Source organism: Pteropus medius, unplaced genomic scaffold, assembly GCF_902729225.1.
Source record: "Pteropus medius unplaced genomic scaffold, Ma_sr-lr_union100, whole genome shotgun sequence".
NCBI lineage: Eukaryota > Metazoa > Chordata > Mammalia > Chiroptera > Pteropodidae > Pteropus > Pteropus medius.
In genome coordinates this window covers 362,872-388,414 of record NW_024352783.1, presented here as the reverse complement: position 1 = coordinate 388,414, position 25,543 = coordinate 362,872, and the positions used below count along the sequence as shown (strand labels likewise).

At 47.4% G+C, this 25,543-nt stretch overlaps 2 protein-coding genes and 1 pseudogene across 2 annotated transcripts in view; all 3 read right to left on the bottom strand.

Annotated features, from left to right (window-relative positions):
* POLR2A (RNA polymerase II subunit A) overlaps positions 1 to 21,648 on the bottom strand; it is a 23,034-nt gene extending 1,386 nt beyond the window's left edge. The window contains 29 exon segments of the mRNA XM_039847217.1: positions 5 to 162; positions 264 to 413; positions 562 to 675; positions 807 to 993; positions 1,193 to 1,396; positions 1,677 to 1,859; positions 1,956 to 2,060; positions 2,884 to 2,984; positions 3,292 to 3,538; positions 3,687 to 3,911; positions 6,383 to 6,588; positions 6,684 to 6,789; positions 6,884 to 7,055; positions 7,465 to 7,648; positions 8,126 to 8,348; positions 8,512 to 8,715; positions 8,870 to 8,964; positions 9,150 to 9,318; positions 9,404 to 9,613; positions 10,150 to 10,360; positions 10,462 to 10,586; positions 11,092 to 11,224; positions 11,404 to 11,624; positions 11,767 to 11,928; positions 12,279 to 12,560; positions 12,668 to 12,841; positions 12,936 to 13,072; positions 13,218 to 13,350; positions 21,147 to 21,648. Of these exon segments, the coding sequence (XP_039703151.1) occupies positions 5 to 162; positions 264 to 413; positions 562 to 675; positions 807 to 993; positions 1,193 to 1,396; positions 1,677 to 1,859; positions 1,956 to 2,060; positions 2,884 to 2,984; positions 3,292 to 3,538; positions 3,687 to 3,911; positions 6,383 to 6,588; positions 6,684 to 6,789; positions 6,884 to 7,055; positions 7,465 to 7,648; positions 8,126 to 8,348; positions 8,512 to 8,715; positions 8,870 to 8,964; positions 9,150 to 9,318; positions 9,404 to 9,613; positions 10,150 to 10,360; positions 10,462 to 10,586; positions 11,092 to 11,224; positions 11,404 to 11,624; positions 11,767 to 11,928; positions 12,279 to 12,560; positions 12,668 to 12,841; positions 12,936 to 13,072; positions 13,218 to 13,350; positions 21,147 to 21,239 (4,914 nt within the window). The 5' untranslated portion in view covers positions 21,240 to 21,648.
* LOC120589992 (uncharacterized) lies at positions 4,891 to 5,009 on the bottom strand (annotated as a pseudogene).
* Positions 21,649 to 21,897: 249 nt separating the features above from the next.
* SLC35G6 (solute carrier family 35 member G6) lies at positions 21,898 to 25,527 on the bottom strand. The gene is made up of 2 exons (XM_039847218.1): positions 24,523 to 25,527; positions 21,898 to 24,046 (listed from the first exon to the last, which is right to left on the bottom strand). The coding sequence occupies exons 1-2, from the start codon at positions 24,523 to 24,525 to the stop codon at positions 23,033 to 23,035; spliced, it is 1,017 nt and encodes a 338-aa protein (XP_039703152.1). The 5' UTR covers positions 24,526 to 25,527; the 3' UTR covers positions 21,898 to 23,032.
* Positions 25,528 to 25,543: the final 16 nt, after the last annotated feature.

The following is a 25,543-nucleotide window of genomic DNA, read 5'->3' as shown; positions in this document are numbered from 1 at the left end:
ACGTGGGACTATAGTTGGGACTGGTTGGAGAATAGGACGGAGAAGTAGGGGAGTAGGAGGGTGAAGTAGGGGAGTAGGAAGGACTCTGGGGTGTGTAGCCCCCAGGGGAGCGGGGCTCGTAGGCAGGGGATGTTGGGGAGTAGCTGGGAGACATGGCACCACCTGTGGGAAAGAAATCAAAAGGAGTTAAATGATGGATAGACAAGCCCAAAGGAAAGATCAGAGAGAAAATAAACTTGCCCTGACAGACAGGGGAAACTCACCTGGTGAGGGGATGTATGGGCTTGAGGGGCCTGGGGAGCCTGGGGAGCCTGGCGTGGGAGACCAGGCAGGGGAGTAACCAGGGCTGAAGCCGCTGGCATCTGAAGCAGCACTGGGAGAGAAGCCAGCTGCCCCTGGGGTCATTCCACTCCCTGCAAATTAAGAAAAACATTAAGTTAAAACCAGAGCTGGAGCCCAACACCATCTCTAGTGCTCCACAGCCTCCTGTGTTCCAACAAACCCAGCTCATCCATCTCCTGAACCACCAAGAGGACTCTCTTCCTGGGCTGGGTCACTCACCAACACTGGGGGACCAGGCGCCATAGGCTGGGGTTGCACCCTGGTTCCAAGGTGTCATGGCTGGAGAAATTCCTCCCATGGGACTGGGTGCCGAACCGAAGAACATGCCAGTGGCTACATAAAAGGTACACAGTGACTTATGAGAAATAGCACTTAGGGACAAGCCACCCTCTCAACATTAATGGACTGCCTCCCCTTGGAAGAGCCAGCCAATTTCTGTACACAGCTGAGGCTGTCATACTCACGTCCAGCAGCCCCCAAGCCGGGGATATTGGTGGGGATCTCCATGCCATACTTGCACTTCTCTGCATCAAGCAGGAGGTCAAAACAGCCAGTGCCAGCTGGAGCTAGCTGGCCCAGCATGATATTTTCAGACACCCCCTTCATAGGGTCACTCTCTCCATGTGCAGCTGCTTCCATAAGCACATCCACCTGACAACCAAAGAGGGGGCACTACCCATTAGCCCCCTCGACATAGCACTCCAGGGCTGTTCCACCCTTGTCAGAGCCAACCCACCCACCAGAGGGAAGAACAGCACCAGTGCCCACCCTACAGCACATTCACTTTGGTGGACACTCTTTTTCTCAAAGCACTCCCTCTTTCCACCCTGTTCATTAGTTCTGCCATTACCGTTTCCTCAAAGGAGCACTTCATGAGAGGTCCAGTATCCTGGCGATTGACTCCGTGTCGCGTGATGGCCATCAGGTGGCCACGACAGGTCATAGTATCACACAAGAGAGCCAAGTGCCGGTAATTGACATAGGAACCATCAAAGGAGATGACATGGTAAAGCTCCCGCTCCAGGGCCTTCCGCACAGCTTCAATACCCAGCACCTGGCATGGGGTTTGGGGGTGAAAGGTCAAGACAGAGTAGCTCTGCTCCCGGCTCCTACCGCCACCTAGATCCATAGAGGGACAGCCAAAAGTCAGTGAAGCCCAGACTTAAAAGTGGATTCAGGCATAAAAAATCTGACCAAAGAAATCCTGTGAGTGAGAACACACAATCCAACTGTTTGTTGCCAGGAGACCCAAGGAGCAGGTCTCAAGCCAGAAATCCAGGACAGACAGCTGGGCTCTGTCTACTGGACAGACAGTAGAGCTCTAAGGGGCTCACCGTGAAGATCTCCACAATGTCATTGGACGTAGTGCGCACAGGGTCCACATCCTTCTCACTCAACACCCGCATCAAGCTTACACCGTCCGTCTCCAGAATCCACTCCTGCAGGGCCTTGAATTCCCCGTCCTCTGTGATAATGATCTTCTTCTTGTTGTCTGTCTGTGGCAAGTGCATGTACACCTGGAGGGAGACATAGTGAGTTCAAGTTGGTTGGGTGGGGGTGTGAGAGAAAGAAAAGTAGGAGGTGGAAGGACTGTGGGGAAGGGAATGGCTGACCTTGCTGATCTGCTCAATACCCTGCAGGGTCATATCTGTCAGCATGTTGGACTCAATACAGCGCAGGAAAACGTCATCATCCATCTTATCCACCACCTCTTCTTCCTGCAACAAGAGTGAAGTCACTACTTCTGGAATACTCCAGGCTCTTCCCAGGCTCAACTCAAACCACAGCCTCCTCTGGGACCCAAGAGTCAAGTCAGGCCCCAGACTCTGCCCTCTTCAGTTCCAGTGAGATTACTTTTTATCATGTTTATATGCTCACATTAAAAGAAACCTAAGAAAAGCACCCACACTCCAAAATCCTAACACAATTTCCACTTGTGTGTGCGTGCAACTCTGAGGGCTGTAGCAAGGCATATAGCACTCTCTGCTCTTATTCTGGCACCCACTGAGTATTCACCCAGGCTGCTACTGCCTAGACAAATAATCTTACTGAATGAAAGTATACTGTAGTCCATCAAGCACACATTTCTTACCTATTCTCCAATAGTTCAATAGTTAAGTTCTAGGTTTTTATTATTAAAGCACCAGGTACCCACACCTGTTGAACAATTTTTAGGAGCCATGCCCAGAGTAAAGTCACTAGTCAAACATTTTCCTGGGTCTTATTACACCCGCTATCACACCACTTCCCCTAGGACATAGCAATCCTGTCCAACCTACCCTCAAATCTACCCCGGGCTCTCATGCAGGAGCTTCAGGGAAGGAGAGCCAATGACAGGACTATGGGAATGTCCCCACTTTAACACTATCTTTTTTATCTAAATAACTGCTACTTCAGATTTTGAAAATTTTTGCTGCTAAAAGTTTTGAAAATCATTGCTAACCACCATTACCCATTCCTACATTAGGTGGTGTCCAGGTTGCTTTCATTTTAATGGCTTCCTATGTTTGACACATGAAGTTCTTCTTGGATCCCATTTACCTCTTGCATTTTGTTTTCATCACTGTTCATGATGCGGATACGGAGTACCAGCTTCTCTGCATTATCATCATTAAAGATGCAATTCAAGTCATCGCCAAAACCTGGTGAGGAGCCATGAGAAAGATCACATCTACAGTACTTCCCAGTCATTGTTCATCTGAAGCTCTCTCCTTACAGGGTGCTCTTTTGGCTCCCCCCTCCTTCTCATAGGACCCTTCTAGAAAGAGGAGAAACACTGAAAGAAAAGGGAGTGCAGAGGGGAAGTGAAGAAGAGATGCCTTGGGGGATTAGAACCAGCATATGGAAGGCGGTGAGGGTGGGTGGCTCGTTGGGGACTAGAGTGCAATGACATGACAAAGGAGGATCCTGGGCAAAACTCCTGGGCTGGGTTGGCACTCCGAGCCTTACCAGCATTGATCTTTTCAGCAATCTGCTCCATGGTCAGCTTCCGATCAGTCATGTGCTTCCGGTCCAGCTCCACCCGCAAAAGCCAGGGGGAAATTCGGGCCACATCAAAGTCAGGCATCTCATAGTAGACATTCACCCATTCCTGATCCTCTGCCACCACCGTGCTCTGGGGGTTCGGGTCATAGTAGATAGCTGTGTTGGCAGTCACTTTCCTCAATGTTGTATGTTCCAGGCGGCACAGAATGTCCTGGGAAGAAAAAGGGATTCATAACACAAGCAGTGGGTAGCACCAAAAGCTTCTTCAAAGCCTCCTGTAGAGGGAATCCTAAACCTTTTATTCAATGAAAAGAATTCCTCTCCTCCTCCTGCCTGGAAGCCCATCCTCCAAGGCCTACCTTGGCTCTCTCGGCATCTCGAGCAGACTGGCCCAGCAGGAAGACAGTAAGTGAGGGGGTCTTTGGCTTCTTGGAAATGTTGATGAGCTCCTTAAGCCGGGGCACACCCAATGTCACATTCTTAGCAGACACACCAGCATAGTGAAAGGTGTTCAAGGTCATCTGGGTTGCAGGTTCTCCAAGGGACTGTGCAGCCAGAGCGCCCACCATTTCCCCAGGATGGGCCTAGAGAGTAAGAGATGCTAGCACCAGAAAAAGCAAGCTCACCCTTCTTCTGATGAATGACAGCAAGCTGCACTCAGGACTGAGACTATCCTCTGCTCTTACACAACATGGAACAGACGCATGTGGATAAGGCAGAGAGACTTAAAATTGTCAGTCTTATTTGACCATCCCTTTCCTTAGACAGTGCTTCAATTTACACATCCCATTTTGTACCTGATGTGCTTTAGACCCAGAAAAAGGTATTATATACCATCCAAAAACCCCCAAATTTCTAAAAGTATGCAAAAGTTACAATGTAAATATTCATTTGGTGATAGTCTTCTAAATGGGAAGCTCCCAATGCATTATTTTAATTGAGATATAACCATATACCATAAAATTGAACCTTTTAATTAGAATCATACAGTATATACCCTTTTCAGACTGGCTTCTTTCACTTAGTAATATGTATTTAAGATTCATAACTGTTTCTTATGGCTTGATAGCTTATTACTTTTTATCATGGAACAATATTCCCTTGTATGGATATAACAGTTTTGTGTATCCATTCATTAATGAGTGAACATTCAAATTGTTTCACTGCTTTGGCTATCATGAATAATGCTGCTATAAATATTTGAGTGCAGATTTTTGTGTAGACATATTCTTTCAATTTTCTTGGGTATATTGGGATGGAACTGCTGGGTCACGTAACTCTGTTTAAACTTTTGAGGAACTGTTACCCAAAGCAGTTGTACCATTCCCACCAGTAGTGTATGAGAATTCTAATTTCTCCACATCCTCACCAACACCTGCTAGTGGGCATGAAGTGGTATCTCACTGTGGTTTTGATTTACCACATGGCTAATAATGCACAGCATCTTTTCATGTGTTTACTGGTCATTCATATATCTCTTTTAGGGAAAAGTTCTAGTCAAATCCTTAAACATTTTTTTCTTTTCACTGTTGATTTGTAATAGTGCTATTTTTTTTTTTTTAATACCTACAGCACCCAGTCTTCCTAGGTGGTCTCCCATCCAAGTACTAACCAGGCCCGACCCTGCTTAGCTTCCAAGATCAGACGGGATCAGGCGTGTTCAGGGTGGCATGGCCACAGACTGTAATAGTCCTTTTGCATGGCCCTTATCAGATATTTTATTTGCAAATATTTCCTCCCATTCTGTGTGTTGTGTTTTTATTTTCTTGATGGTGGTCTCTGAATCACAGAAATTTTTAATTTTGATGAAATCCAATTTATTTACTCCTGTTGCTGCTCATGTTTTTGGTGCCATACCTAAGGATCCACTGCCTAATCCAAGGCCATTAAGATTTACCCCAGTGTTTCCTTCTAAGAGTTTTATAGTTTTAGTTCTCATATTTAGGTCTTAAATATATTAAGATTTTTGTATAGGTTAGTTCTCATGTTTAGGTCTTAAATATATTTTGAGATTTTTGTGAGGCAGGAATTCAACTTTACTCTTTTCCAAGTGACATCCAGTTGTCCCAGCACTATTTGTTGAAAACACTATCCTTTACTCATTTAATTGACCTGGCACTCTTGTCAAAAATCAAGTAACCATAAACGTAATGGTTTATTTCTAGACTCTCAAGCCTCTTCCACTGATCTATATATGGATCTTTACGTCAGCAGCACAATGTCTTAACTACTGCAGCTCTGTATTAAGTTTTGAAATCGAGAAGTGTGTGTCTTCCAAGTTTTGTTCTTTTTCAAACTGTTTTGGCTATTATGGGTCCCTTGCATTTCCATATGAATTACAGCTTATAAATTTCTGCAAAAAAGGCAGCTGGAACTTGGTACTGATTGTATTGAATCTGTAGATCACTTTGGTTATTGCTATTAAACAATATTAAGTTTTCTAATTCATAAACATGAAATGTCTTTCCATTTAAGTCTTCTTTCATTTCTTTCAATCATGTTTTATAGCACCCTAATGTATGTTAATTATTTAATTTATAATACTGGATTTAGATCAAATGGATTCAGAAGTACGACTATAATTAAATGCTTCTCTTCTTCTATTACCCTATAAAATCCTTAGACAGTGATGGTATATTCCAGTATCTGTAGATCTCATTTCTGCTTACTCCAATTCCCTACCTCCACCTAACTTAGAATTCCACACACAGCAAGCATTTTTAAGAAGAAAAAAAAAAAAACAACACTCTCATTTCATATACTAGCCATATCACTTATTTCCTATCTGACTATCATACAGTACAGTCACGCCATCTCTCCAAGGCTGTTTTTATCTCTACGACATGGTATTAACAATCTCTACTAGAATCATCTTAAGACTGCTACGAAATAAAGGTATAAAGCCTGAAATACAAGACTTGGTACACAGCAATCTTTCAATGAATGAGAGCTATTATTAGGTGATTGTGGGCAGAGGTGGGCTGTTCTCAGAACCCAGAGAAGTCAATAGGTCAAAGGAGAAAAACAAGGCTGAGATGATGAATAAAACACTTACAATGGCTTGGTTGAACTTGGACTCGATCTCTCCAAGCAGCCAGTCGAAGGCCTCTCCACTGAGCCGAAACTCCTCAGCCATGCGGCGGGAACACAGTGTGGATCGAAGGTGAATATTGAAGAGCAGTGTGGCATTCTCCTGAGCCTGCCGGCTCAGTGGGTCATCCCCATTCACGATCACCAGCTTCTTGCTCAGTTCCTTAACTCCTGGGGGCCAAATGAAGGGTGAAAGCATATTAGACCATAGGCCAACAGATTCCTGAACCCCATCCTGGCCTGGAGGACCCAAAGCAGGTACTCACCCTCTACTACCTTGATGGGGTGCAGGTCGGAGGGAAGGCGAGGGTTGATGTGGAAAATTTTCTGAGCATTCCAGATCATGCGCAACAGGTTGCAGGGGAGGACAACCTGAAGCGAGAGGGAAGGAAAGAAGGATCATGAGTCAGGGACAGCCACTCAGAGGCAGCACTTCTCTAGCATATCCCTTCCTGCCCAAACGCACCTTGCTGTCGCCAGTTGGGAAGATGACCCTAAGCACCTCCCGATCCTCACGCATCCGCTCAAATTCTCTCTCCAGCTCATTCTGAATGTGTGCATTGCTCAGTACATCCTTCACCAGATCCTCCTGCAGAGTGCGCCGCAGGGCCCTCTCATTGGTATAATCAAAGCGGAACCTGCAGATGGCAGGGCATGGTCAACGGGCAATTGGGCCCTGGGGCCTGATTCCCATAGGAGCTTTGTAAAGCTCCCAAAGGTGTGCATCCCACAGAAACAGGACTTTGGAGACAAGAATCCTGGGCAGGAAAATATAAATTCTAGGCCCAAAGAGAGCCAGTGGAACCTGTGACAGCTCCTCTAGACTTGCTTTGTACCTTCACCAGGGACAAAGTGGTGATGAGTCTCATCTCTGCTCTCCATCCACCCTCTCCCATAGTGCAGCTGCTGTCAGACAAGTGGGGAAAGGGCTATAAAAGGTAAGGTCCACTGCAAGACTCATTCTAGGTAATCTGTGTGGAGAGGGGAATCCTACAACTCTGGCCCTGAGTCCCAGGGGTGAGAACCACCCGCCTGCCACCTCCTCACTTCTTCTCAAAAGCCTTGTTGGAAGGCTTAAGGGTAGCCAGGTTCTGGAACTCAACGCTCTCGCCTGCCAAGCCATCCTCGCCGTAGCGCAGCTGTACCACCTGGTTGATAGAGTTCCGCACAGTTGCATCATACTTCACCATCACTGACTCCATGGACTTGATCAGCCGCCGTTGGATGTACCCTGAAGGGAGGTTATCAACTGTTAGACTCAAGGCAAGAAAAGGATGACAAAGCCCAAGGAACCGTTTCTATCTCAGGATAAGCCTTACTGGGTACTCCAGTGCCTTAACCCACCTGATCCTCAAAGAGCCGGCTATTAGCCCCTCATCCCCAAGGCTTTTTAATGAAAGCCATATCCATCGCCAGATGGAACCAAGCCAAGCAGAGTCCTCTAGGAACCAGCCTCCATAAGATAGGTTAGAACAGAGACCCAGAGGCTCTATCCCTTATCCTGAAATGCTATACAGCATTCAGAACAAGGGCACTTGTCTAACTCTTGAGCTTTAATCTCTATTCCTTCCACAAAGGCCAAAATTATATCTCTGGAAATAGAAGACTTTAGCTTGAGAACCCCCATTCCCTACTCCCAGGGGGCTTCTAAGTCTATGGTACTCCCTGGTACCAGCCAATGGAAGGGCCCTGGATCTGAATGCCTCACCAGTCTCAGCAGTCTTGACAGCTGTGTCAATGAGGCCCTCACGACCCCCCATGGCATGGAAAAAGAATTCGGTGGGTGTGAGGCCAGCCAAGTAGGAGTTCTCTACAAAGCCACGACTCTCGGGCCCATAGTCATCCTTAATGAAATGAGGCAGAGTCCGATGCTTGAATCCAAATGGGATCCGCTTGCCCTCCACATTCTGCTGCCCAACGACAGCAATGACCTGGGAAACATAAAAAGCAGGGTGCATCTAACTCCCTTTGCCTTAAGAATATGAGTTCCCAGTATTTTCCTCAACTCCCCCCCGCCCCCGCCCGCAACACATACCTTCCCTCCTCCTCCCAACCTTCAATGTGTCCCATATCTGGAAAGACAAGGCTCCCCACCTGGGAGATGTTGATCTTGGAACCTTTAGCTCCAGACACAACCATAGACTTAAAGTTGTTGTATTCAGACAGGGATTTCTGGGCCGAGGAGCCAGTCTTGTCTCGGGCATCATTGAGAATGCGGTTCACCTGATTCTCAAATGTCTGCCGCAGAGTGTTCCCTGGGGTGGGCTCTAGCTCATTGTTATGAGCCTTCTCTATGACCTAGGTGTAAGAGAAGGCAGAGTTTTTAGTGAAACATCAATCCTTGTTCTATTTTCCTTCTCTCTAATTCTGACACTCCCTTTGCTCTTGTTGATGTTAAGTTCAAAGTCCATGAGAGGTTCTTATTCAGTCTTTGCCTAGCCTTCCCTCTCACCTCAATGACATCCTGCTTGGCCTTCTTAATAGTATTCTGAATGTCCTGGTAAGTCTTAGAATCAGCAATGGAGTCCCCAATACCAATGGTATGACCTAAAGATAAGGAGAAACATCAGCGACACCTTCATTGGACATCCAAGAAACACGGGATGGAATCACAGCTAAGAAAGTAGATGGAAGAACACCAAAACCAAAAAGGAAGGAGAAAGGGAGAGAAAAGAGCAATAAGCAGGGGGAGAGAGAAGATTCAGAGGGTTGGGAAGAGCCCCTATACGTACCCTCGATGAGAAGCCAGTTGTTAATGACAGTCTGAATGTTGGAGTAGAAGAGGCGAGTGATGTCATGACCCATCTCCAGGTAGGAGATGTGGACCAAGGAGCCGGCTGACGTGCCCAAAGACTTCTTACACAAGATTCCCATGATCAGCTCCCCATTCTCCACCACCACCTGCAGACAAAGCAGCCACTCAAGGCCCTTGCTGAGGCTCCTATGTTCAAACTCTGTCCCCACACATCCAAAAGTCAGGCCCTACCTTGGTGTCCCCAGGAGAGATGTGCTTGTAAGGGCCACTGTCCTCATCATCAGGATGGGTGCTATGGGTGCGGATACAGTTGATGTGGCCTGGTATAATGAGGGAGAAGATCTGTTTGCCTGTCCACAGGGGCCGGGGCTTCAGGATGGCTGGCTGTGGGACCTTCCCATCCCATGTGGACAGAAACATTAGGAGGTTCATCACTTCACCCTATGAGATAAAGAGGAAGAAAAGATGGGAACTCAGAACTGTGGTCTTTTGGGGAATGTTAGGGGAGGCTACCCTGCCCAAGGATGAAAGACAGATTTTAAAGGTAGAGATGCCAAGAAAAATGTTTTCCAAAATTTTAATTAAAAAATGTGTTGTCATAAGGAGACTTTTTTTGGTGACAGTTAAGCACAAGTTACTTTTAATGATTAGGAAATAAGTGAAAGTAAAAAGAAAGAAAAAGATAAAATTTTTTATCAAGGTAATTTATTTTTCCCTTCATCTTTACTTCCCAGACAATATCTGAAATTACATGACATGTTACGGAATTAAATGGAGAGCTAAAGCCATACACCTTTTTTGGCCTCTAATCTTTTCTAATCCTCTTTCCTTCCACCTCACAGGAAAGGTAGTCTCATATGCAGGTTTTGCAAAACAAGTCAGGGCAAAAACCACAGCTCTTCCTCCCTGACCTCAGCCTCACTGCCCTGGGGCCCCTCTGCCTGCTCAAGCCAGAATTCCTCTCCAGGACCACACACCCGCTCCAGGAAGACGTCTCTCTTAGTGAATTTGCGCACTGCTGTGAGTGTGTCTTGCACGATGCCCATGACAGGGCGATTACTCTGGGGGGTGACAATCATGCGTGGCACCATGGCAAGCTCCTGGATCTCTGCCCGAGTCTCCAGAGACTGTGGCAGGTGCAGGTTCATCTCATCCCCATCGAAGTCGGCATTGTATGGAGTTGTCACACTGTAGTGAAAGAGGGAAGTCAGAGTCGGGAAGATACCTGCAGTGAAAGCTCAGTGGGGTAGCCCAACCCCCAGCCTACTTCCCTCAGCCAGGGGACCGACCTAAGGTTTAAGCGAAAAGTAGACCATGGGAGGATTCGAACCCGATGCCCCATCATGGACATTTTGTGCAAAGTTGGCTGCCGGTTGAAAATAACAATGTCCCCATCACACATGTGCCGTTCCACCTAGGAAGGTAAAATGCGGAAAAGTCTCAGTCAAGAGAGAATGCTAAGAATGAAATGACGGTGGACCTAATGATGACATGCATTCGAGATAAAACGGATGATACTGTGGTATTTTTTCACTTGAAACACTGATCAATCACCCTCTCTGGGCCAGGCCCTGGCCTAAAATACCAGGTTATCAGAGATGACCTAAGAACAGTACTCATCAACCTCAGAGAATTTAGTCGGGGAAGAAAATCAAGAGAGACTTTGAACAAAGACTTCTGCTCTGTTCCTCCCTGGATCCCTCTTCCTTGCCATATTATATCCCTCATGCTGGCCTTGGGTTTGTGTGACCCCTACCCAGAATGGCAGTGGCTGGCAGCTACAACCTAGCCTAGGACAGCAATAGTCTTTTAAAGAGAGTCAATAAGCCTGGATCCAAATAAACAGGACAGTCTCTGCAGGCCCAGTTTAGTCAGCCCCCATTCAAAAAGCTTCCTGCTCAGGTAAGCTTGTTACATGCCTTATAGCCAGTCTGCAGGTGAAGGTCACTGGGTTTGGGGTGGAAACGCAGGTCAATGCGATCACCATTGTCTCGGATGATGTACTTGGCCCCTGGGTACTGGCTATTCCCCCTGCGCACTAGTTCCTGAAGTCTAGGAAGGAAAAAGGTGCAATGAACAAAACACTTCCCAGAAATATCACCCCCCTTCATCCCAAAGCCCCAAGTGGAAACCTAGCTCTTAAATTTCAATGCTCCCTCCTATTCACTCTGAGTCTATTCCCCTCATGTCTTCCCCACCACTCCAGGCAGGGCTTCTAAACTGAGGCATACCTGTCAATGTTGAAAGGGGTGACAATCTCTGCAAAGGTCATGTTGGCAGCAATGGAGCGAGGCACGCCAACCTGGTCAATGGAGAGGTTGGGATCGGGGGTGATGACAGTGCGTGCTGAGAAGTCCACTCGCTTGCCCATCAGATTCCCTCTCACACGGCCTTCCTTGCCCTTCAACCTCTGCTTCAGGGACTTGAGAGGACGCCCAGACTTCTGCATGGCCTGTGAGGAAACAAGGGTAGGGGCACCCCAGCAGTCAGCATGGGCCCTGCCTCCAGAGCTCAGAGGCCTCATGCTGGCTCCCTAAACTGGCCCCAATCCCTTTTCCTCTCAGGCACAGGGTGTGGGGAGCATGCTGACTCACACGAGGCAAGCCAGGCAGCTCATTGTCCACCATGGTGGCTACATGGAACTGGAGAAGTTTCACATCCTCTGCAATAACATGGGCCGCTGCACCATTCTGCTCATTGCGCCGAAGCTGATTGTTGATCTTCACGATGTCGGCCAGTTTGTGAGTCAGGTCATCCTGAGGTAGGAAGTCAACAGGGTCACAATCTAGTTACCAATGAGCACTTGGCATACATGTGCCAGCACCCAGCGCCTCTCTCATACTCACACCACCCTGGGAAGCAGGCCTGGTGTCTCATTTCACAGATACAGAAGCACCTTCATGAACTTTAACCACCTTAGGGGCCTTGTTAAAGGTTACACAGCTAGCACGTGGCAGGGTATTTTCACACTCAGATGATCTGTCCCTCATCCATGAACAATGCACTCCACCAGTGGCTTCTGTACTCCTCTACCCCCATCCACAGGGCTCCCTCCCCTCAGACACCTAGCCATTCAGCTGAGAGGCGGAGTCCAGAAGCCACTGACCTGGTTACGGGCAGAGCCCTGCATCACAACAGCAGGGCGCACAGAGAGGGGAGGCACAGGCAGTACTGTGACAATCATCCACTCGGGCCGGGCATAACGTGGCTCCATGCCCAGCACAAAACACTCCTCATCTGAGATGCGTTTGAAGATCTCATGCACTCGCTCAGGACTCAGCAGGATCTTCTTCTCCTGAGAGTCCTCATTGACATGTTTCCACTCTGCATACAGCTCTAAGCCTGAGCGCCGGATCCTGGGCTGGTACCGCCCACAGCCACCGTGGCCCTTCCAAGGAGAGAGAAGGGCCATTAGAGCCCAGAGATCCAGCCACCCGTTCTACGCCACCTCCTGATCGCTTCCCCCACCCCCAACAGTCTGCCAGCCCCACCTACCTTTTCTTTGGTCAAATCCTCATCACCCTCAGGTTGCTCCACACCAAACTTGTTGTCCATCTCCTCTCCACCCTCGCAAATGTTTTTGCCCTTGCAGAGGTCATAGACGTGTGTGAGCCGCTTCTTGGGCTGCCCCTTGGACTTAGCCAAAATGTCCTTGATCTTTGGGTTGTTCTAGAGACAGAGCAGAGCAGGGTCAGTTGGGGCCTGCTCCTCTGCCTCCCACCAAGTAACCCCTCTCCCAGGCCAAGACCCATCCCCCACTCACAGAGTCCACAAGTAATTTGGAGCAGAAGAAGCAGACACAGCGCAAAACTTTCATTGTCTTCACCAGGAAGCCCACATGAAACACAGGTTTGGCCAGCTCAATGTGGCCAAAGTGACCAGGACATTCTGTCATGTTTCCTGTGGAAACACACACCTGACACTTTCCTCCCAGCTCTTACCTCAGCAACTAGGTCTCCAGGTGCCCCCCTTCAGGCCTGGTTTTCTTTAAGGACCCAAGTCTCTCCTTCCCTTCACAATTCCGTGCCAACCCTCCAGCACTCACCTGCACATGTTTGGCAGCGGCCAGTCCGCTCGATCACCCCCTGCCTCGGATCCATAAGCCCCCCGAGCTTGGGGCGGCCACCCTCAGTTGTCTCAGGATACTTGATACCACCCTCTGTCACAGACATTCGCTTCTGTAGGAAAAAAAGGAAATAATTAAATTGGAGTCCTAGTTTCCAACTTTCATATACTAAAGCCTCAAAGAACTCCAAACTATTTACAGAAGACTAACCAGGTTTAGCCTTGGGTGAGGGCAATGGGGGGTGGGGACTCAGTGTGTGTATACTTCCGGAAATTTTAAAGTTGAATATCACAGTCAAGTCTGCCCAGTCAAAAAAAAAAAAAAGTCTATCCCAGTCACTGTCTGAGTGGGGTGGGGAGTGCACAGAACAGCATGTGGTTGACTCCAGGTTCTATACAAGTCACTTACCTCTGAAACTCAAATCCCAGATATCCCCTTGTTGAATTTTAGGTCACTAACACACATAGGAATTAATCACAAAAAGATATAAAAGTTGTTTCAAGAAAAATTAAAAAATCAATGCCTGTGTCTTCCCCAAAGCTGAAATCAAGCCCAGAATGAGTTCCTAGCAGGAATCTCTGTTTCCGCTGTGACAGCACAGGTGTTCTGCCCCAAGACATGCTCTGCCAACTCTATGAAGTTAGGCACTCTTTGCTCCAACCTTATCACTTCCTCCTTATCAAGGGCCTGGACAGCCGGAACCCTTCCATGTTCAAATGGAAATTTTATGATAACACAGGAGAGCCAGGTGCTAGAGTGGAGGGCTGGTAAAAATTATTTGGAGGAGAAATAAACCCAGGCACTTCCTGAGATGAAGGCAGAGGCAAGGTCCAGAATCCTAAGAGAGGTGGAGCCAAGACTCAGTGGGACCAATTTAGTGAAAGAAAGGAAGAAATGAAATAGTAGATAGGAGTTGAAGAAGAGATTTCTGCCTTGGGCTAAAGGTTGGTTGAAGAAACCTTTAGTTTTCACACACTGATAACCAAGGACTTTTAAATTAGCTAGGCTTTTTGGTCCACTAAACTTCCAGAGGGAAGAACTCAGAAGAACTTAATAAAAGCTTCAATTTGAATGTCAACTTCATGCCAAGCACCAAACGTACTTACTATGCCTTGTTTCTCTAATCCTCACCACAAACTTCTAGGAATGAATCCCTATTACTTAGACATGAGAAACCTGAAGCTGTGTGAAATGACTTGCCCAAGGCCTCAATCTCAAGGAGCCAGCAGAAGTCAAATCCAACCCTCTCTGGTCCCAAACATATGCTCATCCCACTCTACCATGCCACAGCATAAATGATTAAACTCCAGGATGCATCCTGGTGCCAAGCACAGGGCTAGATGATTCATTCTTGTCTTCATAACTAACTTTTCATAAAATATGCATTGCTGTCTCCATTTTACAGATTACAAAAACTGAGAGGCCCAAGGTCATGCAACTAAAAAAGTAGTAAAGCCAGGATTTGTTTATGCATTTTTTCCACTGTATCATGTTGGAAAAACAGACGAGTGAGTTCAAATCAGCAAACTATAGTGATTATGAGGGCTTATACACAGCTATCTTCTTATATAGTCCATCTCCTTCTGCTACCACCACATCCCTACAACCACTCATGATGGGCCAACAAGCTCCACTCTGTCAAACTCAACAGAACCCTCTCAGTCCTGTCTTGTTGGTCTGTGAGACACCACAGATGGGCCACTTTTTTGACACTCACTCTTTCTTCCTACCTCTCTGGCTGCTGCTCCTTAGTCTCCTTCCCAGGCTCCTCTACCTTGGTCTGCTCCTTAAACACTACTCCTCCACAAGGTTTCAGCTCAACCACACTTCTCATCACACCCTATATGCTGTCCCATGATTTTCACTATATACTGATGTCGCCCAAATCTCTATCTCCAGGCCTCACCTTTCTTCTGGATTCTGGATTCACATATGAAACTACCTAATGAATCCCCTGCAGATATCCCACTGATAAATCGAATTCAACATGCCTAAAAGCAAACTCCCTTCTCCACAAAAATCTCTCCTTTTCGTTTAGTCCCCATGTAAGATAGTGGCACTCAAGTCCAAAACCAATACTTACCCCTCTTTACTCTCGGGCATAAAACAGTAGAAAGAGTATGGGCTGGGATCAGAGACCCTTGGCTTAGAATTCTGTCTCCATCAATGAATTACGTAATCGTTAAGGATTTAATTAGCCTGCTTACACCCAGGATGCAATATCCAGTCATTCACCAAGTACTGGTCATTTTTACCTCCTAAATATTTCTTGAATCTTGCCCGCCTTCTCCATCCCTACTACCACTGCCCTAGGTCAGGCCCTTCCCTTGTGGTCTACATCAGAGTGTTCCATAGGTCACCAGCCTCTCTCTCTCCAATCCATCCACACCATAACTGGGATTCCCCCTCTAAAAATGGAAATCTAATCTTCGTACCTTCTTGTCCTCAGAATGATGTCCAAACTCAGCCAGGAGAGCTTACAGAAAGTGTTTTATAAGGTTTTCACCTTCCATTTTTCCCCCACATCAGTAACAGAGTCCCCTGGGGTCTTCCTACTACCCAGCATATGTGCTGCACTCCCCTGGGTCTTTGTACATGCTATTATCTCTGCTTGGAATGCCCTTCTCTACAAGATAAACTGCTACTTAAAGACTCAGCTCAGGCATTGCTTCTTCCAGAGAGCCTTTCCACAGCCTCCCAAGACAGATTAGCACCCCTTCCTCTGTGCTTCTATAACTCCTCTATGACTGCACACCCCATATGCAATGAAATGATCTACTGGGGTCTGTCTTCCCCATAGATTATAAGCATCTCTCAGGCAGGCGGCCCTTCTCTATCATCCTGGATCCCATGGCTCCTAATAAATGTTTGTTAAACTGAATTAAACTGCTTAGGACCCTCCACTGTAGCAAAGTGCCCTTAAAGAACTTCGAAAAAAGAGAGAAGACTGTCCCCTGCCAGTCGAATCAGTAATCCCCTCATAATAAATCTGGCCACTGCTAGGTAGAAACCAAAATGGTCCACAGATGCAAAGCTGAAGAGGCTGAGCACCCAGGATGCTCATCAAGATGACCTGATGAAATCTCAGGGAGACAGGCCTGGGGATGACTAAATTCACAAAGCTGGAACCCTATCAACTGCATTGTGTCTGTGAGAAACTCTAGGGAGTTTGCTCACCTTGAATGAAACACACAAAAAACCAGAAGTAGGCCTGAATCAGGCTGCCAGAAGAGTCACTAGAGAGAGGCCTAAGGGAAATCCCACTCAAAACTGTTCACCTCCCTCTGCTCTAAGTCCATGCTCACCAAGCCAACCACCTTCTAAGAACTAATACTGCTTCCGGTATTGAGACTGGGCCAGGGGCTGTCCTAGACTATCTTTCTACCATAAGTTAGTTGTCACTTTGGATTACATGCAAACTCCTTTAACCCCCAATCCTCATCCAAACACTGGTTTTCTCACTACCCACGTGAGAAAGGTTAGACTCGAGGAGGTGGCTGGTCCCAGTGCCCCTGAAGTTTTGCAGAACAAAAGGCCTGCCGTCAATTCTCAATACTCATTCTCTTTCCTCTGTCTTTAGCAAAGTACACAAGGGCTTTACAACTTGGCTTCAACACACTCTTACAGTTTTATTTGGTACCGCCTCCTCCCTATTTATGCTCCAACTGCATAAATGATTTTTAGATTTCTCAGAATTCCTTTTCTTCACGTTCCCTACTTTCCAGTAAACTTCATTTCACCCTTTAAGACTCAATTCAAATGTCACCTCTTTGTAAAGTCTTCTATCCTTATCCATAACCCAGAAAGATTCTCGGCCCAACTTTAATGACTTGTTTACACATCTGTCTCTCCCACTGGACTGTAATCTTTGAGGGCAAGGATCATGTTTCATTTATCTTTATATCCTCAGCACCCAGCACAGTAACCAGCACATGGTAGGGGCTCAACAGATATTTGTTGCACATACAGGAAATCCTTCACTAGATTATAAATAATTTGAAACAAGGATAATCTGATTCACCAGTGTAGCCCACACTACTTAAAAGAGTCTATTAATGTTTTAAATCCTTCTTGGAATAAGTTGGGGCATAAATAAATTAAGTTATGCTTCACATAGAAGACTGCTGCTTTTAATAGGAGTCAACTCCTTCAAATGTAATTCAGCACCCACTTCCCCTGACTTTGTATAAGCTTTGCAGAAAGCTCAGCACCAAACCTTCTTGCTTCCTTCCCCCTACTAGGCAACATCCAAACACATCTTTTAACAGCAAAGACAATAGCTCTACCTCTCAACCAATTCTCAGAGACCCTCAGTACCTTCTCAATACACACCCCACCTCAAGACATCTGGAAAACATGCTACACTTAAATACTATCTGTTCCACAAAAGACCCCTTAACCATCCATCCTCCTATCCAAAGTGGAACTGTTATTCCCTCTAAATATAGGAGCACTATATAAACATCAAAGTTTTGTGAATAGCCTTCCACTTTTTAAATGCAACTATGTTCTTTTTTTTTTTTTTTTTTTTTTGCATAAATGGGGCCTCATTCTGCATTGTTTAGTAACTTTTTCACTTATCTAGATTTCTAAACTATCAGACACTAGTGCCCCTTAGTGTCTTGGTAACTTTCATAGCACTCCTTAGGCGAAGAGATCCACTTATTAAGCACACAGCTCCAAATAACTTAATACTTATGTCCTACCAACTAAATAACCATTGAAAAAATAATACACATAAATTGAGGAAAATATTTCAATATATTAAAATAAAAACATTTTTATTTATTTCCCAAATAACCACAGTTATATGACACCTGCCAGGCATTTCACAACTTCTCAAATCTTGGAATTGGACAGCACCACCCTTATTTCTTGCTCTACAACGACTTTTGCTCAGCATTCAGCAATTGCTAAAAACTGAGCGGCACAAAGACATGTCATTGGAAGGGATTTGGCGCCATCTAATGTTGAAAGAGAACTATCTGGAACTAGTAGTTCCCAGGACATCATACAAATGTAGCTGCTTCTGTGCTTCTCTTGAAAATTTAAAATCTCTTCCTGCACCCCTATGAGTTTGCTGCAGTGCCTCAGCAATTTGGGAGGAACAGGGAATTTGACCTATTAGGAAGGTCTTCTTCTATTGTAAGAATGGACCTTGAATCATTCAAAAGGATTATTAGTAAATCAATTTAGGCAATTTGTAACTTCGAACAATGTCATTTGCAAACAATGCTGCAATAAAAATCCTTCTACATGTATCTTTGTGTACTTGTCCAATTATTTTATTCACTCACTTATTCAACAAACTTTTTAATTACATACCTAGTATGTGCCAGGCATTACTTGAGATATTGAGGGAAGAAAGAGTGAATACAAAGTCCTAATGAAATTTACATTTTATTGAGGGGGCAAGAAACAGAAAAACGAATCCTCTCAGGTTTATGAAGTAAGATAAAGTCAAGACTAGTGGTTAAAGAATGCAGGGGGATGCCATTTAAATAGGGTGGTCAGGGGAGAGCTCCAAATGATATAACATCTGAGCAGGGAACATACTGACAGAAAAGGACAGGCTGAGGAAGTCTGGGCAATGTTCTGAGCACCAGGAACCGTGAATAATAAAGTCCTTGAGGTAAGAATGAGCTTGCAGTGTTGGAAGAACAAACAAGTCAGTGTAGTTAAAGACGAGCAAAGAGGTGATTGGTGGTAATGAGATGGTGAGGCAAGCAGGAGCCAGATAATATAGGACCTAATAGGTCACAGTAAGGGTTTTGGATCTTTTGAAAATGGTATTATGAAGGAAAGAGATGATGAAAAAAACCTCTGTAGCTGCTCTGCAAACTGTAGGAGGAACAAATGGGGCTAAGGCTAATGCAGTACTCTATGAGAAAGAAGATGGTGGAATGGACCATGGTGATTGAAAATAGATAGTACAAATGGCTGAATTCTAGACATATTTTGAAAAGCAAAACTGACAAACTGGCAGATGTACTGAGTGGAGGTTGGGAGAAAGAGAGGAATCAAAGATGGCTTTTAGGTTTTTTTGGCCTGAGCAACTGGATGAATGATGGAGCCATTGCCTGCTTGGTGAACTAGGCAAGACTAGGGGAGAGGCATGGTGAAGGGGAGAAATGAGTTTTTTATTTGAGGATAAATTTTTAGAAGTGGTGGTGCGGCATCAAGGAATATCCGTATTAAACTATGCATAAAATTGTCAAACTGTCCTCCAAAAAAGTTATATAACATGCCTATTTCCTATTTTTTTTGACAGTAGGGAAAAAAATTTAAGTTGTTTTTACTAGTAAACTCAATATTGTTACTGGCTATTTTTGTACTAATTCTGTGAACTGCCTATTCATATCTTTTATGCAGTTGTCTAGTATAGATGTGTGCTTTCTTTACTGATTTGTATTCCTTGTATATTAAGAAGCCTAATCTTGTCTGTCACCTTGAATAGTTTTCCAATGTTTTTAGCTATCCATGGTGTCTCTGATAAACAGAAGTGAAATGTGCCCTGTTCTTTCTTATATGTAAAATGCTTAGCTCAGTGCCTATCACATAATAGACACTTAATAAAACTTACTCATAATTAATTCATTACTATTAAGAGTTTCAGCCCCCAAAAGCCTCCTATATTTTTTGAGTGCATTAGTTTTGTTTTTTAGATTTAAATCTTAACTCCATCTGGAGTTAATTCTGTGGTATGGGTTTGATTTGAGTTCAGGAGGTTCTGACTCCAGATACAAATTTCACACAACTGAGCCTTCTCCAACCAACAAACTCTTCTCCATCCACTAACAGCCATTTAACTCCATTCTTTCCAGCCAACTAACCCTCCAGTTCGCTCCACAAAAGGAGTCCAAGTCACCAACAGCTCTCCTCCAAAACTACATTCCTCCCTGGTTTCTCCTGCTTCCATGCTTAGACCTACACCCAAATCGGTTCTTCACTGAGCAAACAAAGTACAGTTGTTTTTTTAATGTAAAATTGATGTCACTCTTCTTATAATTCTCCAATAACCTCCTATTGAAAATAAATTTAGAATCTTTACCATGATTTACAATATCCCATCTGGCCTACGCCACCTCATGCTTCTCCAGCCCATTTCGATAATATTCTCCTCACCCACTAAACCTCAGCCACAATGGTCTTCTTTCAGCCCCTGGGACACAACAAATTCCTTCCTTCCTCAGGCCCTCTGCACTTGCTGTTTCCCCTGACAAGCTCCTGTCCTAGAAACTATGGCCTAGATGTGTGGCTGCTTCTCATCATTCAGGTAATGTCATCTCCTCAGACAGGCCTTCACAGACCCTGACACCACCCCATCTAAAGTAAAGTAGCCTCACCTCAGTGACTATCGCATTACACCGTTTCCCTTTATTCAAGGCGCTTGCCATAACTGAATTATCTTGCTCGTTCATTTATTCGTTTGTTTTTTGGGTGTTTCTCCTGCTTCTTCCCACAGAAAGTGCTCTAAAAGGCAGGGCCCTTGTCTTTTTTACCTCTGCATCCCCAGCGTCTAGGGTCTATTACATAGTAGGTGCTCACAGAATAGTTGTAGAACAGGGAAGGAAAAAATCTGGGGCTCGACTTCTTATCCAAGCTTGCAAAGACCCCCTAGGATTCGTCTGATCTCATTTAACGTCGGTTATCTTTGTGGTGTGGAGCCAGTCACCCTTCTCTCCCTCCTCTCCAGCCCCTCCAGCTACCAGGCTCCCAATCCAGACACAGAGCTCAGCTTGCTCACACACTAACAAAATTTAACTCTGCACCCCGCACTGCCTTGGCGCTGGTAACCCATCCTTCCTGCTTGTCATGTTACGCAGTGAGAAGCGCCAAGTTTCCGCAGCCGCTGTCAAGCTCCGCCCGCGGCGCGGGAGGGAGGAGTGCGAGTGCAAAGAGGCTTACCAGTTCATCCGGACTGAGGACTCCGAACTGCACTCTCTTGATGGTGCGCAGCGGGCATGCGCTGTCCCCGGAGGGGGTGCCACCCCCGTGCATCGCGGAGGCAAGCGCGCTGCGCAGGCGCAAACCTCACTACAAAAAGCCTGCGCCGCCTCTGCCTAGGTGCTCAGACCCTGTCGGGGCGGCCACCGAGAAGGACCTCCCCAAGTCGGGAGGAAAAGACCAGAGAAGGAAGAGGTGGGGGAGGGAAGAAGGCGGGGAAACAAGAAGGAGCGAAAGGAGTTTTCCTCCCCCTTTCCGGAGATTTTTCGTCTCTCAAAAAAGAAAAAAAAAGAAGAGGGGGAAGGAAAAGGTTGGGGGAGGGAGAAGAAAAAGGGTAACGAATAAATAAGTAACCGGGCTCCTGAACGGCAGAGGTTACGGCAGTTTGTCTCTCCCCCTTCCGGGAGCCGCCTTCTTCTCCAACCGTCCCGGCCGCGCTCTCAGCGCTTCTGAGGAGCGAACTGGCCGAATGGCACCCTTTATAGATTCGCCCCTGCATCCCCGCCCCTTCCTTTCCCGCCCTCCCTTGCGCTACGGGGCCGCAAGCGCCGGCCTGCACGGGGCGCGCGCTCGAGTCGTTGCTCCTCCCTTCCCCCCACCTCCCCGGTTGAGCGACCATTTTAAATAACCAGGGGTAGGGGGCACTTTTATCCCGCCACCTCCCCTTATTACTTACTCCCGCACTGAGGTTTAAGGTTTGAAGGATCAAGGATAAATATAGGCCGCTTTTATTCTAGTGTGGAGTGTGTTTCCTTCAGCAAAAGTCTGTCATTAATACCTCCCCCACGCTGGAAAATGGTTTGTCCTGCTAATTGGTAATAAAGGAGGCGGGGCCGGCAGGGTCCTCCCAAGTGGGTTCCCAGACAGGGGAGTGCTGGGGCCGTCTTTGGTCATGAATATGCAGTAACCGCGCTGAATATGCATGAACATATCAAGATGGCGAGGCTTGTTGCTTGTCCGGAAGTAGCTGTTATTTATTGAGCGGCCTTCTGGGACGGGTGGGCATCTCCTGGTCTCTAATTGAGCGCTGTATGGAACTCTGGTCCTGGATCCCTAGCCTGATCCGCTCGAAAAGACCTCAGCTGAAAGGCCTGCTCCGGAAGGAGGCTGGCCGCCGTTCGGGAGAGAGATCACGAGACCGTGACAATCCAGGAAAAGCAGATTAGCCGTGGGGTGGAACACAAGCCCTGGGAGATTCAGGGTCAAGGCATGTGAACGTCAGGAAATCCTCCCCCTTCTAGACTATTTCAAAACTAAGATTGGGAGGGGCGGGCATTCCAAATTATTTTCCAATAAGAGCCGGGTAGGACTTCCACTATCCTTCCAAAGCAGAGATGACACCAACTGCACAGCCACATTCAGAGTGATCCTTGTTTTGATGTCAATGTCACGTCACCATCCAAGTTGAGGAGGGGTCACAAGCATCGAGAAGGGAAATCTCACTCAAGGAAAAAAAAAGGAGACTCCCTTCTTCCAGCGTAGCTGCTTGCTCTGTTTGCCTGAAAGCCCCAAACACTCCAGCCCCAAAACTCTTCTCTGCTGCTGAGGGAAAAATCCCCCTATGGCTCATGGTCTGCCTGCCTCAGCCCCTTTGATCTCAGACTTTCCCCTTAGTTGTGCCCTGATCCCCAAGCCCCAGCCTAGATTCCACATCTCTTGGTCCCCAGGCTTGTTCCAGGTCTTCCAGGCAATCCCTCTCCACCAAGTCCCCAAGTTACCATTGACTCCAAGGAGTGTCCCTCTCCCACACCAGTTCTTTTCCAGTCACTTATTTTCCCATGTTTGTATTCCAGTCTCTCCTATTTACCCCTACCCCCCTCCCCAATCCCCAGCCTCTCAAGCCGATCTCACTCCTCTACCTGCCCTTCCCTCTCACAGCTGAGGTTCTGGGCAGTGATGATGGCAATACTGCCCAATACGACTCCCGCCCCCATGATGTCAGAAGGCGCCACGGTCTCATAGAGCACATAATACTGCAGCATCAGGGCCACCACCACCTCAGAGTGCAGGACAGCACACACCAGGGCAGGGTGGGCCTTGGTGACCGCATAACTCACACACACAAAGGAGACCAGGGCGAGGATCCCCACTGCCCCCACACAGCTCCAACTCAGAGGATCATTGGGCAGCACAGGGGTCTGCAGCAGAAAGAGGCCTGGTACGGAACCCACGAGCCCCACCAAGCCAAACAGGAAAGCCACTGTCGGTAGGCATGAGGGGAAGTCCAGGGAGCGATATACCAGAAGCCCCAGAGACAGTGCCAGGCCGCCCAGGAAAGCGAGCACATAGCCCAGGGCGGTGTAGAGACCTGTGGTCCCCTCCTGCAGTGTCCCTAGTCCAGGTCCCACAATGATGATTAGTCCTAGGGTGCTGCCCAACAGGCCACACCAGTCGTAGCCACTGAGACCCTGGCTCTCGAGACAGAGGGCAAGGAGAGCAGAGCAGACAGTGGAAGAACCTTTGCGGACGGTGGCAGCGTTGCCAGCGGGCACCACCTGAACTGCACTGTAGGCACATCCAATGCTGAGGACGTTGAGCAGAGCGTGGAGGCAGGCCCGGCCCCGTACATCAGGAGGTCCCAACAGTGGGTCACCACGCAGTTTAAGTAGCAGGGCAATGGGGAGGTGGAAGAGGCATCGACAGATGAGCAGCTCCAGTGAGGGTAAGTGAGAAGTCTGGTAAGCCATACGGGAGAAGGGGCCCACGAAGCCAGCGGGCAGGCCCCCACCCAGCAGGGCCACGAGCAGACCCTTGGTGGCATCAGAGGGCCGGCAGCGCTGGTGCGAGGGGAGGCTGGGCGGAGTAGAGGATGGCGATGGCTGGGTGAAGTCGGGCAGGTTGAAGTAGGGGTGACTGCCAGCCTGTTAGGGAGAAAGGAGCTTGGGCATTAGGGCAACCATAGCCCAGGGGATCTGGGGCAGGGAAAATGCCAGGCTGGGACCCTGTGGCACAGTAGAGGGTTAGGCTGTCTTGCTGAGGAACTCTTGGGAGCTAGAAAGGTCCTGAAAGATGGATGAGGTAGTACAGTGTGGGCCTTGAGCCTCTAAAGCAGGAAGCAGGGAGTGAGCAGTCCTGGAGCATCAAGTTTCTCTGGGTAAGTTGTTCCTGGGAGGAGAAAAAAAGGACCCAGGGATGCTCTGTTGGTTTGAAAAAGGGGAGGTGGCCTCAGATGCTCTGTATTTATGTGATGTCACAGGTTCCAGGGACATCTGGGTACATCATTGTGAATTTCATTTCTGGGTATCTCTAGGACAGCTGGGAAGTTTTAGGGGAGGAGGAGAAAGGGAGCAGCCAGGAGTTACAGGGAGGGGGGCTATGACTTGGCTCTCACACTCACCATCTTTCCTTGGACTTCCTCCTCTCCTCCTGGCTCAGGGGGCCTGGACCCTTCAGAGCTCCAGCCATTGTGACCTGGTTGGAGTAGGGGTGGGGTTCTTCCCTGGAACTTTCCTGAAGTGGGGGTGGGAGGTTCTTCCCTGGAACCTCCCTGAGGTGGGGGTGGGCCTATTTTCTCATTGTTTCCAACTCTGCTTGCTTTATATCTTATGCCTCCCTGACTCCAAAGTTTGTATGATTTTTTTTCTCTTTACCGCTAGTTCTGTGATGAGACTTCTTTGGCTTTAAATTATGTCTCGCCTTGTTTCAGAAAGATTTTTCAGAAAGGAGCTCTGAGGGCTGGCTCTTCTTTCTCCTGAGTTTTCAATTTTTGAACACCAGGGAGGAGTCCCTCTGGAGTTTCAGGAATGTTTCTTCTGTGTGTGCTTCCACCTGGTGTTTCGTTGGTGCTGTCCCAGGAGGCCCACACCAAGGCCTCTGCATTTAAGGACAAGTATATAGATGTGGATATTTTCTTCGGTGGGGACAAAATACCAAGCTGCTTGTTCATCTGCACTGGTAGTCATTTGTGTGCCTGTTCTGTAGGGTTGGGGCCTTCCTGGCCAGCGGCCTGGTGGGGTTCCCTGTGCATTTTCGAGGAGGGTTGTGTGTGTCCAGGGTTAGCCCTGTGAATGTGCTGAGCCTGGCTCTGCGGGTTCCTCTAGACTTAATTGTAAGCCTGCCATGTTGTGGGTCTGTGCCTTGAGAGGATGTGCCTGCTCTAGGCGGTGTGCACCGCAGAGTGAAGGGCATGAGTTGCGGGGCTGGGGGGAGAGGGGGGGCGTCTCATCCTAGGGAGTGGGTGGTCGTGAGATTCTGAGGGATTGCAACCAGGCCCGTACCCCGCTCGGTGCCCACCCGTCCCGCAGCCCTGCGCGGCTCTGTTCTCCCAGGATCGGTTTGGGCGAAGGCCATCGGGCGCTATCGCCCCAAACCCGAACCCTGAGCCTTGTGTCGGTGTCGCCTGCGCTACACACTGAGCC